The sequence below is a fragment of the Oryza sativa genome, chromosome 10 (assembly GCF_034140825.1).
Source record: "Oryza sativa Japonica Group chromosome 10, ASM3414082v1".
Taxonomy (NCBI): Eukaryota; Viridiplantae; Streptophyta; class Magnoliopsida; order Poales; family Poaceae; genus Oryza; species Oryza sativa.
Genome location: NC_089044.1, coordinates 12542266 through 12559260, shown reverse-complemented (window position 1 = coordinate 12559260; position 16995 = coordinate 12542266). Strand labels below are relative to the sequence as shown.

At 43.0% G+C, this 16995-nt stretch overlaps 2 protein-coding genes across 2 annotated transcripts; one reads left to right on the top strand and one right to left on the bottom strand.

Moving 5' to 3' along the window:
- Positions 1-9422: 9422 nt before the first annotated feature.
- On the bottom strand, positions 9423-13286 carry LOC4348486 (uncharacterized). The gene is made up of 5 exons (XM_015758924.3): positions 12500-13286; positions 10115-10207; positions 9953-10020; positions 9748-9886; positions 9423-9580 (listed from the first exon to the last, which is right to left on the bottom strand). Exons 1-5 carry the CDS (start codon positions 13217-13219, stop codon positions 9503-9505), a joined length of 1098 nt encoding a protein of 365 aa, XP_015614410.1. The 5' UTR covers positions 13220-13286; the 3' UTR covers positions 9423-9502.
- A 1569-nt stretch (positions 13287-14855) lies between these two features.
- On the top strand, positions 14856-16353 carry LOC136353535 (uncharacterized). Its single transcript, XM_066304543.1, has 2 exons — positions 14856-15162; positions 15509-16353. The coding sequence occupies exons 1-2, from the start codon at positions 14856-14858 to the stop codon at positions 16351-16353; spliced, it is 1152 nt and encodes a 383-aa protein (XP_066160640.1).
- The last annotated feature ends 642 nt before the right edge of the window (positions 16354-16995 follow it).

The following is a 16995-nucleotide window of genomic DNA, read 5'->3' as shown; positions in this document are numbered from 1 at the left end:
TGTTGTGCGTGTAAAATTAAAGACACTTTTTATCCTATGGCGATATGCACAATAATCGATCTCTCTTTCCTTGACGTGTCAAGCAGGTGCTAGATTAATAATTGTTCCCTTTGAAAAGTACAAGGAAAAATGTGGATTTCCAGAGCAGAAATAAAGATGGCGGTAGAGACAGGATTGGAATAATATGTACAAATCTCATGGAAAGATGGAAATGATCGGGATATTCTTGGAAAGAAAGAATGGACGCCTCTCCATGTTAGTAATTAGCATGAAAATAACTTGCATGTGAGGAAGCAGGAAATAATGTGTGGTGTACGACACTATCTTAATTTTTCTTTAGAAATATAGTACAAACACAAGCATAAATACGAGCACCCATATCAAATTTAGAATTTTGAGTCCAGATGGATTGGTTCATTATAAGAAAGCTAACCAATTGAGCTACGCTCACTTCACGATACTGTCTATTTTAGTACCGAGGATATTAATTATGCATACTGTGTGTTTTTAATAAGCAATGCGGTCTCGTGTTGATGTGTATATATGTGCGTTGATCGAACCAGGCAAGTGTATTCTTTTGAATTTAATTAGGGTGGTACCTTGTAATACTTTTTTTTTCTTTTTGTTCTTTTCAGCAACCTGTCAGTTGTTGATCACTGTAACTAAAACCTCTTCAATCTTAAGAGAATCTTGGCCGGGTTGTCTTCGCGTCGTCCCGATGAAAACAAAAATGATGGGAAGTACCTAAACAAAACTGAAATATGCCAAACTAATAATTATGAAAAAATCACTCAAATTTTGTTTAGAATTTAAAATTTTCAACAGTTACATTTGTTGGCAATGTGTTTCTACACAAAGTAAATAAATATTTTTTCAAGGTCTAGTTGACTCAGTTGATTTCGTTGGGATACAGAATTCATAATGAGAGGAATGGATAGTGCTAAACATGCGCAGGTTAAAATTGGACTTTATTACCACTACTGATATTCGCTCCGTTGTCTATGAAATTTTAGGCTGTGTTTGGAACTCTAAGTTCCCAACACTCTCCTCTCGTTTTTCGCGCGCACGTTTTCAAACTGTTAAACGGTGCATTTTTTACAAAATGTTTCTTAAAAAATCATATTGATCTATTTTTAAAAAATAAATTAGCTAATACTTAATTAACCACGCGCTAATGGACCGCTCCGTTTTCTGTGCATATGTTAGAGTTGGGAAGTCAGGCATCCGAACACAGCCTTAATTATCTTCCAAAGCCAGATTGGGTTTATTTATGTTTAAAAAAAGGGTTTATTCATAAAATTGTACAAAATTGTATATAATTTATGATCTTATGTGCATATATATGGTAATTTTTTCATAATATTTAAACATATATAATTTATCTCATATTTTTTTGAGAAATTCATCTCATAATTTTTTTTTGAGAAACACATGAATATCGTACATTATGTAATTCTTAATTACTCGAGGATTAGCATGTACTGGACGCTCACAGAAAAAAAAGGTAAAATTTCACTCTTACAAGGTATAATTAGATAAAGCATCAATTGCAATGACATTGACATGAACGACGACATTCACTGCTACGTAGTTAAATATTGATTATATATATATATGTTATGGGTGACTGATGCATATGCATGCAAACTTGACGTACTCTCTTCATAAGAAAAGGATAAATTGATATTACGTACATTCGGATCTATTAAATTTTCTGGCAGTTGTCGAGAATAATTTTCAATTCGCTAGCTAGCTAGCTAGCTATCATATATAAATATGTATATACAATTTTTACATCTAAAACCTTACGTACGCATAGAACTTAATTATTCTGTGGACATTTCTCGATTAATTAGGGCCTACTTATTACGTGATTAATTAGGCTCTTTTGCCTCTTGGGATGAGATGGCTTCTGGACCGCTTCAGTAGCCACATGCCAAATTTTGCGATCTTAACCCTTGAAAAGTTTAATAGTACATCGAATGATTAAGATTTGATATACAATTTATTATTATCTGTGCGTCATTTTGATTATGCCGGTCGGGATTGGACTAGGTATTAACTCGGCCGGCGAGATCTTGCTTCAAATTAAAGCAGATACTGATTTGCTCACCAAGTTTTATATAATAGAAGCATGAGTTATAACCAACTCTAATTTGAATATTATTTAAATTCAATCTGGTTGGAGGCTGAGGTCCACAAATTAAGGGTTTACCACAGGTAATTTGAATATTATTTAAATTCAATCTGGTTGGAGGCTGAGGTCCACAAATTAAGGGTTTACCACAGGTTAGATAAGTTTGATCACACTGACACCTGTATGGTTGTAGCTATAAAATCGTGGCAAAATTTTCTTTCAATAAACTGAGTCCTGCATGTGATTGACTCAAAAAAATACGACAAGATTTCCTTAAACTTGCTAAAGTGCACCTAATAATTTGATTGTCTCAACTTATACAAGTGTGACAATATTTGTTGGCAAATAGTGACAAAGCTGAGAACCAAAAACACCGTTAAGTCGTTGTCACCTTACCGGACCACACTGATGAAATGCCATAGAGATGGTTAATTTAGAGTTATTATATCATGGAAGTACGTATCTGATTGGTCAGTAAAAAATAAACATTTCTGATAAAAGTGCTCACTGTAAATGATTTTTGGAGAGGCGCCGAAACGTAAATGGGCATTGAATTCAAATGGTACAATTGAGAACTGTCTATAATGGCTCATCCCTGAATCGTTTTCTCGATTTGTACTAGTGACACGTGTAACTTTGGAAATTGTGGCACTGTGGCAAGAAACAGTTAAATCTTTTTGTTGCTAGGAAATTGTCTACCACGAGTTACACACAAGTGGCAAATTAAAATAAAAGGAATGACGCTATAAATTGTTAACCATGAATTATAAAAATGTGCCAAACCACGATTTGTGATGGGCAATTAATAGATGTCACAGCCACAAATTTAGGCCCCGTTTACTTCGCGAAATGAAAATTTTTGGGTGTCACATCGAACGTTTGACCTGATGTCGGAAGGGTTTTTCGGATACGAATGAAAAAAAATAATTTCATAACTCGCCTGGAAACCGCGAGACGAATCTTTTGAGCCTAATTAATCCGTCATTAGCACATGTGGGTTACTGTAGCACTTATGGCTAATCATGGACTAATTAGGCTCAAAAGATTCGTCACGCAATTCCCCCCTTAACTGTGCAATTAGTTTTTGTTTTTATCTATATTTAATGCTTTATGCATGTGTCCAAAGATTCGATGTGATGTTGTTGGGAAAAACTTTTTGGAAACTAAACAGGCCGTTAGCACACGTAAAACCGGGCCCTTCTAATGGGCGATCGATCGCCCTGGTGATCACCCAGCGATCAGTTCGCCCCCCTCCCCCTATACTCCTCCCTCTTCTCCCCCTTCCTCCTCCCCTTTTTCTCTTTCTACTACAATACACCACAAAATTTTTTAAAAAAAACAGAAGTTAGAAAAATTTATGTATAGAAAAATTGAATTCAAATTCAAATTTGAATCGGGTATGTAAACTTTTGACTTATAAATTTTGGTCTATAATTTTAGGTGTATAAACTTTAGATGTATAGAAATACTATATATAGAAAATATTTGAATTCAAATTCAAATTTGAATCAGATATAATTCAAATTCAAATTCGAATCGGACATGTAAACTTTTGACTTATAAACTTTAGGTCTATAAACTTTATGTGTATAAACTTGCGGGGAGGTGTATAAACTTTAGATGTATAGAAATACTATATATAGAATATATTTGAATTCAAATTTAAATTTGAATCAGATATAATTCAAATTCAAATTTGAAACGGGTATATAAACTTTAGGTCTATAAACTTTAGATGTATAGAAATACTATATATTTGAATCGGATATATAAACTTTTGACTTATAAACTTTTGGTCTCTAAACTTTAGATGTGTAAACTTGAGGTGTTAAACTTTAGTGTAAACTTGAGGTGTATAAACTTTAGGTGCATAAATTTACTAAAATAGGAAAGTAATGCGGTGCCAAAAAAAGAAACCAGGTGGAGGGAGGGAGGGGGGAGGGGGGTGAATCTGATCGCTACCCCATCTCCAGAGCGATCGATCGCCCATCAGCATTTCCACGTAAAACCTATATTACTAGTCGTTCTCAAATTTTATGGCCACTATTACAGATGTCGGTTCACTTAAAACCGATACATATGAGATCCTCGAACGTAAAACTGACACCTATAATACCTCATTAGTACCAGTTTTATAATAAAACCAACACTAATAAAATAAGTACTAATTTATTAAAAAACTGGCACTTATACATGAGTCATCTGCACTGGTTCTCTAAAAATCGACGCTTATAAGTGAGTCATATGTATCAGTTTTCTTAAGAAAAAGGTGCCTATATATAAGCTGAGCTAGCTGGGTGAGCGTAGGAGGTCTCCGACGAAAATATCTATATACCAACCTCTATTTTTCTATTCAATCGGTTCCTCTCCACTTCTCGTTCTCCCTCCCAGTCTCTCACTTCTCTCCCCCTTGTTTGCCTATCTCGCCGCTTCCACCTCCTTCTCTTCGCTTCGATCTCCCCGACTTAGTTGATGAGGATGCAGATTGAAGATGATGGCAGCACCGGCCGAAGAGGGACGAGCTCTCCTCAAGAAAGCTTGTTCCTCTTCAGCCAACTCCGCCGTCTATCCCCTCTTTATCGGATCCCGCCGATGCCTCCGAGGAGCTTCTTCATCGGATCCGCACCTACATCGCTGATGTGCTTCTCCACTGGATCCTCGTCGTGCCCTTCCAGATCCATCACCACCTCTAGCTAGTGATTTAGCGGCGGCTTAGGCTAACGAGGCTCGTGCCAGCGTGCGAAAATGTGCAACCGGCGGTCAAATTCGGCCAGTCGCCTCGCCTCCTTCCCTCGGAGCTCATGGCCTTAATTTGGCAGCCACAAGCTTGGCGGCCATCAAATCCGGCTGGGGTGGGTGACAGCAGAGGTGGTGGTGTCATTCTTGTCTTTCTATATTTATGTTGTTGGATGCTGACATATGCATGTTTGAGTCTGTAATTTCGTTCTTCGATATTCTTGCAAACCTTTTAATATCGAGGTCTCTGTGTCGTTGATGGTGGTACATGGATGTTGATGAATGTGTTCTTGATGTGGGATGCTCTGAGGGTGATGAGGAGCTGCTCAATACATCGGCTCAAATCGAGCTAACATTTTGTTTTGATCCGTGGAACCTCAAAGATGTTGATTCCTAAACCAGCACCTTTGATTCCTCCTTATCAGTGCCACCCATTAAGATTGGAAAATCTGGTACCTATGTGAGGTTTCCAACTAGCACCTTTTAGGGTTTAGGTAGTAGTGACACTAATTAGATGCACATGCGCCATAGAAATTTGTATATTTAAAATTGATTACTTGGTTATGCGGTGAACACTTATCATAGTTCAAATCTTAGTGTCTGTCCATCTTCGTGCGCAAGAAGAGTATGTCTCGCTAAGAATTTCGCAAGACTCCCATGGATTTATCTTTAATTTTCGCCAGTACTAACATGCGCTGACAGGCCGTATGTTTATGAGTAAAACTTTTTTAATATCATTTGACCTACGTACGGCTAATAAGCTATGGAAAAATAAATGTCACAGCCAAAAATAGTTTATGAGTAAAACTTTAATATCCGTGTTGTTAGCTCTTTAGAAGCTAAGGCTTAAAACTATATATACTGCGATGAAAAATCCCAACATCAATTTTAAATTAGGTTTTAAAATTTAAATTTTGGTTCTAACTGATAAGCAAGCTAGAGAGATATTTCTTCATTTGTATTTCTCCCGTACATGTAATACCTCCATTATAAAATATATAAGGGTACATGTGCAAAATGAGGAAGGTAGTACGAATTATGATAACTGGCTGTGTGCGGTACTTTTCTGTTCGGTTATCTATTAACTCGATATGTACGGTTACCAATCACACGTTTAATAGACTGTTTTAATCTGTGTGATGTGCAGATTTGTTTTTGTCTGCCACATGCCTGGCTGACAGGCTCGAGTTCTGAACAATATTCATAAATCATCAAGAACATCACTGCGAGACACTTGAGGTGTGTAAACCTATAAGCCACAGATCCTCAATAGAGATGGCTTGGAAGACGGGAGATGTCACGAGCAAGGATTATGTGGAGAAGAATCGGGATGAATGGGGATAGATTGGATTATAGTAGATGAAATAACAAGGAATACGGTCCTGAACCTAAACGGCGCGACGCTCTCCGTCGCACTGAGAAGGCAGGCCGATGGACACTAAGATAAATATTGATCTAATGCCTAACTGACATGGGATAGGATCCCTCCTTATATAGATGGAGGACTCATTAATCTAATCCTAACAAACCCTAATCCTATCCAATGGGCCTAGGACGCCCAGCCCAAAGCCCATGACAGGAGACCTAACATAACATGTCACATGGTTAGGAGGCACATGTACATCCTGTGGGAGATTCAGCACTGCTGATCAGCTCAATGATTTAATGATCACCCATCGGAATGAGCATTTAATATCTTTGTGGAATGATTTGATGATTCATCAATCTGAATGAGAATGATTGAAAATGGTGCTACATGGCCACATGGTGCAAGAAAAAAAAACATCACTGCTTTTCTCCTTTTTCCCAACTTCTACTCTTAAGGGTGTGTTTAGTTCACACTAAAATTGGAAGTTTGGTTAAAATTGGAACGATGTGATAGAAAAGTTGAAAGTTTGTGTGTGTAGAAAAGTTTTGATGTGATGGAAAAGTTGGAAGTTTGAAAAAAAAAGTTTGGAACTAAACTCGGCCTAAGTTTTCCACGCATACGTTTTATGAACCGCTAAATGATGTGTTTTTTTACCAAAATTTTCTATGGAAAAGTTTCTTAAAAAAACCATATTAATCTATTTTCAATTTTTAACTAATACTTAATTATGTCTTAACTCGCCGCTTCATTTTGCGTGCCAAGGAGAAGGGTTCCAACCCCACTAAAAGAACCCAACCTAAATTTACAGTCATGAATTGTGTTTACCTACAAAGCTTTAAGTTTTTTCCTAGATTAAACAGGGACTGAACACACATGTAGTATTTAAATTAATTAACCAAGAGATAGAATACCAAGTTGCCAACTAGTAACCTAATTAAAGAAGGGCCAGTAAGGCAGTACGTAATTTTTATAACTAATGTCCTTGTGTGCAACATGGATAACATTTTTCTCTGTTTTTATTTTGTCACACATCTATTAAGCCAGTTGCCTTCCCTAGTCATATATGTTCCAGTACCGACTCCAAAATTTTCTTGCTAGGATTTATTTTTCTAATCCAGGCTGACTTCTGCACGTAAGTCTAAACCTAGGATGCAAAGAACTGAATCATTCTGATGGTCCACAATACATTGTTAAATAAAATATCATTAATGTATGAACAAAATTTCTATAATGGACTAGGAATGCTAGGAAATATAATATATGTTCTTATGAAACCGACACATTCCATTGGCACACCCTCTAGTGAAAAGAAAAGGCAAAAAAACAAGTGGCATATTAATCATCAATATCCCCATTCCATCAGTGTTTATTTAGGTTTGACATGCGAAAATGACATGATTTGCATCAAGAGCTACGTACATTCAGAATATTATAAATTCACTGCATTCTGTAAATACACTACAAAACAAATCAGTAGTCAAAATCGTATTTCACACCATGTCCAAGACCAAAATGTAACTTGTTTGTGAAATAAAAGGAAAAAAAATGAAAAACTGTCAAGCTAATACGGCCAAACGGGAGTATTAATTTGACTGTCCAAGATCTTGATTCAATGAGAGTTTCATTCTCATCCAAACAGGAGCAGGCAGTGTTTGCAAATGGCCATATTCAATATCCATTTGATCATAAGTTCATATATATTCACAAATATCCAACTCCCAATAACCTATGATGCTTATTATGTAAGATCAATGCTGCCTGATATAAGTTTCTTATAAAATTTCCTATGGTTTCTGCATCCTAGTGATCTCGAATTAATCTACACCGTCTGAAATCATGGAGAAATATTCGGTGAAAACCATCAAACAAGTGAACTCCAGTGAAAACCGGACCTGAATGTTTTCTAGATTCGTGAAAAAATTGAAATACATTCTCACCAAATGTTAAGCTCAAACCTCAAGTTTATTTGGGAGTAAAAAAAAGGACATCTTGAATCAATGGTAACATGATAATTCACCTGAAATTTGTCTTCTTTTTTTTTCTCTCAAATGAAGTTGGGTTTGGATTTGAGATTTGGACCTGATACCTATCTCTAGTAAATTTGTCATGTATTTAGAGAACTTCTAGAATTGGTTTTCATGAGTACTTATTTGATGGTTTTCGCAGGATATTTTCTCCCAAATTATAATCAGGTGGCTGGCCTTTCTTTATCTGAAGACTTGTCCACTTCCTTTCTGTCCCCCTACAAATCTAACAGTCTCCCAGTAAGAGCAGAACATTTTCTCCAAAGAAGAGTGGACACTGAACAAGATGCCATAGCTACATGACTCATGAGACAATATTGTACTCGAGTACACAGCCACCAGAACATGAACCAAAGAATCTCAAGGACATTCATCCATGGACATGGCCTGATTCCCAAGCCAGAAACCGCAGCCACTTAGGTCGCAATCACAAAACTCTTTTTTGAATGTCATAGCAACTAGTCCATGCTAGGTGTCAGGTTATCATTCCCTGCATGCTGCTGGTGCCAAAAGAACCTAATGTTACAAGTGGCGAGCGCTTATTGGCCCACGTGAAATACAGGCAACATGGAGCAGCCTTGCAAGGTGTGTTTGTATGGACTATGGAGTAAATTCCCTTGGTCACTATACTACTCCAGTAGTGTTAGAATGATAATGAAAATCCTCCTTTTGCAATTCTGTTGAGTTTTTGTACTTCTTCCGTTTCATAATGTAAGTCATTCTAGCATTTCCCATATTCATATTGATGTTAATGAATCTATACCTATATAGATTCATTAACATCAATATGAATGTGGGAAATGCTAGAATGACTTACATTGTGAAACGAAGGGAGTGGTAAATAAAGCATAGCTATGAATTGAGATAAGTAAGATCATCCAGATACATGATGTCTGTTTGGAATGAACAGATTTCATATGAATTTTGTAAGTGGAGAAAAGTTCTTCTGAGTGAGCCTAAATTAAAGGAAAAAGGTCAGAAGAGTATGACGATGGATATACTGGGCCAACCATAGGCCCCAGTTTACAGGCCCAGTTTCCTAACTGGCCTCTTTTCTCATATATGAAACATAGCTGCGGCCTTTTCTTGTCAATCTTCATTCCGTGGTCATTGTTTAGTGTAAACAGTAAATCACACGCAAACATCACAGTGATTCTTAAGGGAGAAAGTTTGCTTATCGTGGTTATAAACTTATATGATGTCAAATTTCTTACATGGTATTGGTCAGTATATGCATTATAACAGTGGTCGGGTAGAGTCTACCTTCCTCAGACTCGACCCAGCAAACCTTTTTATCGCACTCTTCCAGGACCCCTGCATGCAAACCAAAAGGTATAAATTTCTTAGTGATTTTGAAAGCCCACTGGCAATGACCAATAAATATTTCTTCAGCATTACAGGGCTTCAAGAATGCCAATCTAATCATCATAGCATAATGCGCAGCAGGTTTTCAACAAGGATTATTAGCAGCGAGTTTGTACCTTGTGACCATCTCGATACTTGACAGACGGATCAGCGATACAGTTCTTTATAAGTCTACATAGCTCAGCTGGCTTTTCGCGGTTTATGGCATGTCCAGCGTTCTTGACAATGACTAGCTCGGATGTATCCCCCAAATGTCTGTATCCAAACCAAAATTTATTGCCTTGGTAACTTGAATATTATGACAATTTTATTTAGACCAACCTCTTAAGCCGTAGGCCAAGTTCCAATGGAAAGACCCGATCTTGCTCTCCCCAAATTATCAAGGTTTGCTGTCAAATAAACAGAATGCAACAGGCAAGAGATTAAATTAACTGTAAAAAAAACATGGACAGGCATCAACTGCTTGTAATGGCAAATCATTACCTGGTTAATTTTTGGAAGGTCTGAAAGCTTCTTACCATTGATCAAAGCATGTAATAACTCAGTCTTTTCCTTGACATTCTCAGTGCACATAACCTGCAAAATAATAGGGGAAAAAATGTATAGAACTGCTAGACGGTTGGCAGAATTAACTAACTAATGTGAAAAACACATAAAAAAAGGTTCTAAATCTACTTAATTTTCCCCTCAAGCTGTCCTGTGTACTGAAAGAGAAGTAACCTGATGATGTGGAGTGCACATTTAAATCTCACTCTAGGTGCATAAACTGAATTACTAGTAATATAGTACTAGCAAAATATGTCCACGTTTGCTATGGGTAAAATGGCCATGCTTATTTGAATATATGTTATTCATTTGATTCAAACAAATATTAGACTATTGCATAATAACAGAAAATATCAGGGACTAATTTGTAGAACGTGCAAAAGTAGTGGTGGTGGGCATGTGGCAGAACCACCACAACCACTATTGTCTTTTTTAGTAGTATAGAGGTATACATTTCACTCTATTCATATGCATTGTGGGCAACATGTAACTACAAACATTATGATATTAACCTACAAAGAGTGGCAAATGCAATTGATGATTCTACAAGGATATCTTGCTATAATATATCAGATGTACATATAAGATGTATGCCGGGTAAAGAAATAGCATTCCAGGCTTCCAGCACAATCAAAATGATTTAAGCGAATTTATCATTAAAGAAAAAGTTTATTCCTCATAATATTTATTCCACCAAATCTCGTCTCTTTTTATTACGCTATGCTCCTCAGTCACACATGAGAACACTACAGCATGTCAGCAACACCATTTCCATCTATAGACTTAGGGCCACACCATTTCAAGAAAAATATGCTAACTTGTACCCTTTACAACATGCAGTCGTGCACTTCATGCTTTAATCCTTGACCAATTGAGAAATATATTTAAATTCCCTTTATGTGAGCTTTTCTTGCTTGAAGGGTCATGTTGTAAAGAATTGTTCTCATAAAGATGGATAAAGATATCTGAAGGACCATGAGTCCATGACTCTGGGAGAGCTTTACATGGTGCTCTAAATAAGGAAAACAAGCATGAATAGGGTGGATAATGCTAACTTGTTTAATGATCTGTGCATAGTATGTTGGAGTGCTGATGCATACAGGCATTCTCCAATAAAAATATTTTGGGATCATAGTATTTCAAATGCACAGCATCATTCTAGTTTTGTCCTAAGTCAAACATGTCTATCTTTGACCACCAATTTGAACATCGTTCAAACTATATGAATTTTTAGAAATTGATAATAAAATATACGAATGTCTGACTTAGGACAAACCTAAAACAAGTAATTTGAAACGGGGGATGTACTACTTGTTAGTAATACAAAATATCAATTATTCCCATGATCAAGAACTAAGGACTTGTGGTTTCTTAATTCCATGAAAAGAGTACAACATATGAATAAGAACAACTATGTCTAATGTCTCTGCAGGTTCAAGCAAAGTAATCAATGTGTTTAGCTAACTCAACTTCCTGTCGGGATATCAGCATAGCCAACTTCCAGTGAGGAATAATATTTCAACACTATCTCTTGATTGCACAAGAATGTTCAAGACTTCAAGTTGTAACACTTAAAAGCAATGTATCGATTGTTGTACACATCTCGCCAAAATCAAAGTGTTCCATGAATTATGCTCCATGGAACCAATCGAGATGGGCACCTGTAGTTCTGTACCGATGGTAACAACTACTGAACTACTATATCAGAAATATATTGCTACCATCCTAAAATGGCCTGAACCGCTTTATACAAGCATATTTGACATAGATAAACTGCTTATATTACATTACAAAGTAAGTTGGTAAGGTTCTAATAAGAACTATACTCATCCAATAGAGTGGAAAAATACTTATGCAGATGAACTTAGATGAGCTTAACCTATACCAATGAGTTACTCAATTTCTTGATGTGGTAACTAAAAGCATCTCCACACAACAAATAAATCTATATTTACAGTACAAACATTGGACTCCATTGGAATTTGGAAATTCTATGTCCGATCACCCATTGAGACAGCCAATGAAAAACCTAAGCATCAGATCTATATACTCTAATAAAACAATTATTCAGATGAACTACAAAATTAGATCTTATACAGCCGATTACAGAATTTCTAATTTGAAATTGCCATATAGCTAGACCCATGCAGCTCCAATGCCTCTATATGTTTCGATTTATAGGGTAGAAAGTAGGAATCACAAATCAAATTGCACATTTTAACACCCCAAACACCCAATCCAAAGTGACCACTATCAACCACACAAAGATTTCACCACAACAAAAAGCAGCAAAATTAGTTGGCAAGTCACTGGATTACCTACCCTGATGTAGTCTCTGATGAAGCAGGACGGCATGAACCGCGGCGGGCGGCAAAAGGTGAGCCCGACCAGCCGCCTGAGATCCTCCGGCCGCTGCGGCAGCAGCAGGCTGGCCGCCTCCGCGATGTCCTCCACGGCGAAGAGCCCCGCGGCGAGGTCGGCCTCCTCGAGGCACACCCCGGCGGCGACGAGCACGAGCCGCTCCACCGCGGCCGGGAACGCGTGGGCGAGGTGGTACGCCACGAAGCCCCCGTAGCTGACGCCGACGACGGCGTACCGCTGCGCCTGCGCCTGCGGGGCCCCCGGGAGCACCGCCGCCATGGCCGCGGCGACGCAGGCGGCCTGGTACGCCGGGGAGCGGTCGGCGGCGGGGGAGGCGGAGCCGCCGAAGAAGACGAGGTCCGGGACGAACGGCGCGAGGCCCGCGGCGATGAGCGGGCGGAGGAAGGGCGCCCACTGCCAGGTGGCGCGCGCGCCGAAGCCGTGGAGGAGGAGGACGGGCTGGAGCGCCGCCGCGGGCGGCGCCGCCGGGGGCAGCCAGAGGTGGACGACGGCGCCGTCGGGGAGCGGGACGGCGGTGGGGCGGAGGCCCGCGGAGCGGAAGGCGCGGGTGTAGCAGCGGTCCCGCGCGAGTGTGGGGCTCAGCCGTTTCTGCCACCGCCTCCGGCCGCCGCCGCCGCCGGCGCCGGCGGCGGACAGCGGCGGAGGTGGCGGCGGCGGCATTAGACGGCGGTCGGAGATCTTTCTCAGGTGGACTGCGGTCGGGTCTTACGCCGTTAGCAAAAGACTTGTTCCGTCGCCGTGATGACAAGTGGAGTAGGAAGGAAAATGGGGGAAACAGAAAATTCCCAAACTGCCATTCTACCTTTCCTTTCAAGGCATCGGTCTTTTTCAACAATTTCAACCACAACAGTTAGTTAGACTGTCTTAGGCACGTAAAATGATGTACTCCCTCAGTTTCATAACGTAAATCATTCTAGCATTTCTCATATTTATATTAATATTAATAAATCTAGACTTGATGTTAATATGAATGTGAGAAATGTTATATCTAGATTCATTAATATCAATATGAATGTAGGAAATGCTAGAATGACTTACATTGTGAAACGGAGGAGGTAACACACACATGAATAGTTAAGTATTAGCTATTTTTAAAAAAATGGATTAATATGATTTTTTTAAAAGCAACATTCGTATATAATTTTTTTATAAAAACACACCGTTTAACATCTTAAAAGGCGTGCAAGCGAAAATAAGAGAGTAGGAAAAGTGAAGAAAAGAACCGAGTCTTATTACTTTTCCGTCTCTTTTTACTTTCGGCTAGAAACCTCTTCCCCGTCCACCTTGAAAAACCGATATTTAAACAAATCTGACTATGGTATATAAAACCAAACTGCCCACTGTGTCGAAATCTTTCAACTAACCTGTATAAAAAACCATCGCAATAAACGGCTTATAACTAGGCTCTATAAAAGCTCAATAATTCTCCTTCACCTTCTGACCCCTGTCCAATCCCACATGATTATCAAAGAGCTACTTCCTCCTTTCCGTAAGAAGTTCATCTTTAGTTTCTTCTATCTGTTCTAAAATAAGTTTATTTTTAAAGTAATCATTACATCGTAGTTTATGAAAGTAGAAAATAATTGTATTGGGAGTATATAAAGTGAAAAATAGTTGTATTAGACTTTGATAAAGTAGAGGAAGAAAATTGGCTATGATGGAAATCGTCTGCAACCATGGCCCATGTGACCATCACTTTAACAAAATTGTTAAATCACGTTTTATAAAAAAAAAAGGAAAAAGTACGTTTTACCCCCCCCCCCCAAACTATTGCGACAGTACGAATTACCCTCCCCCCGGAACCACAAAACCGGTTATATTACACCTCAAACTATTGATACCGGCTGAATTACCCCCCCCCCCCCGACTCAATACTGAGCGGTTTTGCTCCTACGTGGCATACACGTGGCGTCGACGTGGAAATCCAATCAAAAAAAAAACAAAAGAAAATATAGGGCCCACCTGTCATTACCTCTCTTCAGTCTTCCCCCTCCCCCCCTTCTCTCTCAGGCACGCGTCGAAGGGCAGTGGGCGGCGGCGGCGGCGCGCGGATGGGCGACGAGCGCGGCAGTGGGTGGCACGGCGGGGAGTGGTGGGGCCGGGGCAGGCGGCGGGCGTGGTGGAGAAGCGGCCGGTGGCTGGCGGGCGTGACGGCGCCCGTGCCCCCTTGTCGCGGCGAAGGGCAGCGAAGCACGGCTACGAGGCGGTTGGCGGGGGGACGACATCGCGGGGATTCGCCGTGAACGCCTACTTCCTCCCGCCGCTGCCGCCGACGGCGACCGACCCACGTCTGCGAATGGAAGACGTCGCGCTCGCCTCCTCCGCCGCACCCCCGCCGCCGCGCTGCACCCCGCAGCCGCGCCGCCCCCGCCGCCACTCGCCTCCTCCGCAGCACCTGCGCCGCCCTGCCTCACCGCCGCCGTCTAGCCTCCTCCACCCCCGCCTCTCGCCTCGCCGCCACGCTCGCCACTCTGCTGCCTTGCCTCCTCCGGTGCCCCCACCGCGCCTGCCTTGCCTCGCCGCCGCCGCCTCGCCTTCTCCGCCCCGCCACGCTCGCCTCTCCGCCGCCTCGCCTCCTCCGCCCCCGCCGCGCTCGCCTCTCCGTCGCACCCCGCAGCCGCGCCGCCCCCGCCGCCGCTCGCCTCCTCCGCAGCACCTGCGCCGCCCTGCCTCACCGCCGCCGCCTAGCCTCCTCCACCCCCGCCTCTCGCCTCGCCGCCACGCTCGCCACTCTGCTGCCTCGCCTCCTCCGGTGCCCCCACCGCGCCTGCCCTGCCTCGCCGCCGCCGCCTCGCCTTCTCCGCCCCGCCACGCTCGCCTCTCCGCCGCCTCGCCTCCTCCGCCCCCGCCGCGCGCGCCTCTCCGTCGCCCCCCGCCGCCGCGCCGCCCCCGCCGCCGCTCGCCTCCTCCGCAGCACCTGCGCCGCCCGGCCTCACCGCCGCCGCCTAGCCTCCTCCACCCCCGCCTCTCGCCTCGCCGCCACGCTCGCCACTCTGCTGCCTCGCCTCCTCCGGTGCCCCCACCGCGCCTGCCCTGCCTCGCCGCCGCCGCCTCGCCTTCTCCGCCCCGCCACGCTCGCCTCTCCGCCGCCTCGCCTCCTCCGCCCCCGCCGCGCTCGCCTCTCCGTCGCACCCCGCAGCCGCGCCGCCCCCGCCGCCGCTCGCCTCCTCCGCAGCACCTGCGCCGCCCTGCCTCACCGCCGCCGCCTAGCCTCCTCCACCCCCGCCTCTCGCCTCGCCGCCACGCTCGCCACTCTGCTGCCTCGCCTCCTCCGGTGCCCCCACCGCGCCTGCCCTGCCTCGCCGCCGCCGCCTCGCCTTCTCCGCCCCGCCACGCTCGCCTCTCCGCCGCCTCGCCTCCTCCGCCCCCGCCGCGCTCGCCTCTCCGTCGCACCCCGCAGCCGCGCCGCCCCCGCCGCCGCTCGCCTCCTCCGCAGCACCTGCGCCGCCCTGCCTCACCGCCGCCGCCTAGCCTCCTCCACCCCCGCCTCTCGCCTCGCCGCCACGCTCGCCACTCTGCTGCCTCGCCTCCTCCGGTGCCCCCACCGCGCCTGCCCTGCCTCGCCGCCGCCGCCTCGCCTTCTCCGCCCCGCCACGCTCGCCTCTCCGCCGCCTCGCCTCCTCCGCCACCGCCGCGCTCGCCTCTCCGCCGCCCCCACCGCGCTCGTCTCTCCTCTGCCCCCGCTGCTCTCCACCGCCGCCGCCGCCGCCTCGCCTCGCCTTGCCGCTGCTGACTCCGCGTGCGCTTGTTGCCTCGGCCGTCGCCATCAGAAGGAGAAGAGGGAGAGACAGTGAGATAGTGAGAGTAATGACAGGTGGGCCCTATATTTTCTTTTTTTTTTTTACTGATTGGATTTCCACGTCGACGCCACGTGTATGCCACGTAGGAGCAAAACCACTCAGTATTGAGTCGGGGGGTAATTCAGCCGGTATCAATAGTTTGAGGTGTAATATAACCGGTTTTGTGGTTCGGGAGGGTAATTCGTACTGTCGCAATAGTTCGGAGGGGGGGGGGGTAAAACGTACTTTTTCCAAAAAAAAAAATGAGGGACCAAAATCTCTGATTCGCGATACATACTAGGACGTTCACCTTCTCTTCAAGCTCTGGCATCCCCTGACAAAGTCCAACAACCAAACAGTAATCCGATAAGTTAGGATTTAGGCTTGGAGACAATGTTTGGGTGGAAAGAGAAGACGAGAGGTCCCATCGGTTGGCTTTTTCCTTAAAAAGCCAAAACGGCTTATTAGGGAATAAAAATAAATATGTAGATAAAACTTTTATATATGTGTTTTTATGACTTAAAAGCTAATGGTGAAAAATAAACTACGTTGAAAGTATCTCAAAATTAAGTTTAAAAATTTAAAATTTGGCTTTTTCTTTGGTTTATTAGGTCATCCGATAAGAGCCGAGGTAAACAAAGGAGGCTGGTCAGAAGG